Genomic DNA, 735 nt, shown 5'->3' on the forward strand with positions numbered 1-735 from the left:
GGAGTTTGCTGTCTGCCGTGCCCGACAAGACTGCCCACCACCCCAATGTTTGCATTCTGAGTTTCCCCATGCACACACATCACTGTGGGCGCCCCCCCCCCTTCCCTCCCACACACATAACAGGGTCGGCCCCTACCACTGAACAGCGTGGCCTGCACCCCCCTGGCCCCCACCCAGTGTGTGCTGGGGGCCGCGGACGAGGTGGTCCGAGTCTTCGACCTGCGCATGGCCGGCAAGCCCCTCAACGAGCTGCGCCGGGGTCAACTGGTACGCGCGCCTGGCAGGGGTGCCGGCTGGAGCGGCACCTGGGTCGATGAAGGGCAGGCATTGCGCTTGAATTACCCTGTTTAGGCCACAGGGTCCCAGGGCTGGCCGTCGGATTTCTGCAAAGGCTTGGATTCAAACTCACCCTGACGACCAGCCTGCACCCACCCCCATCCCCAACCGCACCCACACACCCAACCTCCCCTTCCCTGTCATCCCGCACTGCCAGACGCACACCATGGCGCCGCCCCACCTGAGCGACCAGCCGCGGCGCCGGGAGGTGCACGTGACCTGCGCCGTGTACAGCCGCCGCGGCGAAATCCTGGCCAGCTACAATGACGAGAACGTCTACCTCTTCGCCCCGACGGCGGGGGCCAGGCTGCCCGCGCCCGATGCGAGCTCCGCCAGGCCCGCGCGGCGGCGCGCGCGCGGGAGCGAGGAGGGCGAGGCGCCGGTGCGCCTCGCCCCGCC

At 69.1% G+C, this 735-nt stretch overlaps 1 protein-coding gene across 1 annotated transcript in view; it reads left to right on the top strand.

Annotated features, from left to right (window-relative positions):
• F751_5971 (DDB1- and CUL4-associated factor 8) overlaps nucleotides 1-735 on the top strand; it is a gene marked incomplete at both ends in the record, with an annotated part of 7174 nt that overhangs the window by 2211 nt on the left and 4228 nt on the right. The window contains one exon of the mRNA XM_011400023.1: nucleotides 124-267. Within this exon, the coding sequence (XP_011398325.1) occupies nucleotides 124-267 (144 nt within the window). The remainder of the gene's footprint in view (nucleotides 1-123; nucleotides 268-735) is intronic.

This window comes from Auxenochlorella protothecoides (genome assembly GCF_000733215.1).
Source record: "Auxenochlorella protothecoides strain 0710 unplaced genomic scaffold scaffold78, whole genome shotgun sequence".
In the NCBI taxonomy this organism is placed as follows: Eukaryota; Viridiplantae; Chlorophyta; class Trebouxiophyceae; order Chlorellales; family Chlorellaceae; genus Auxenochlorella; species Auxenochlorella protothecoides.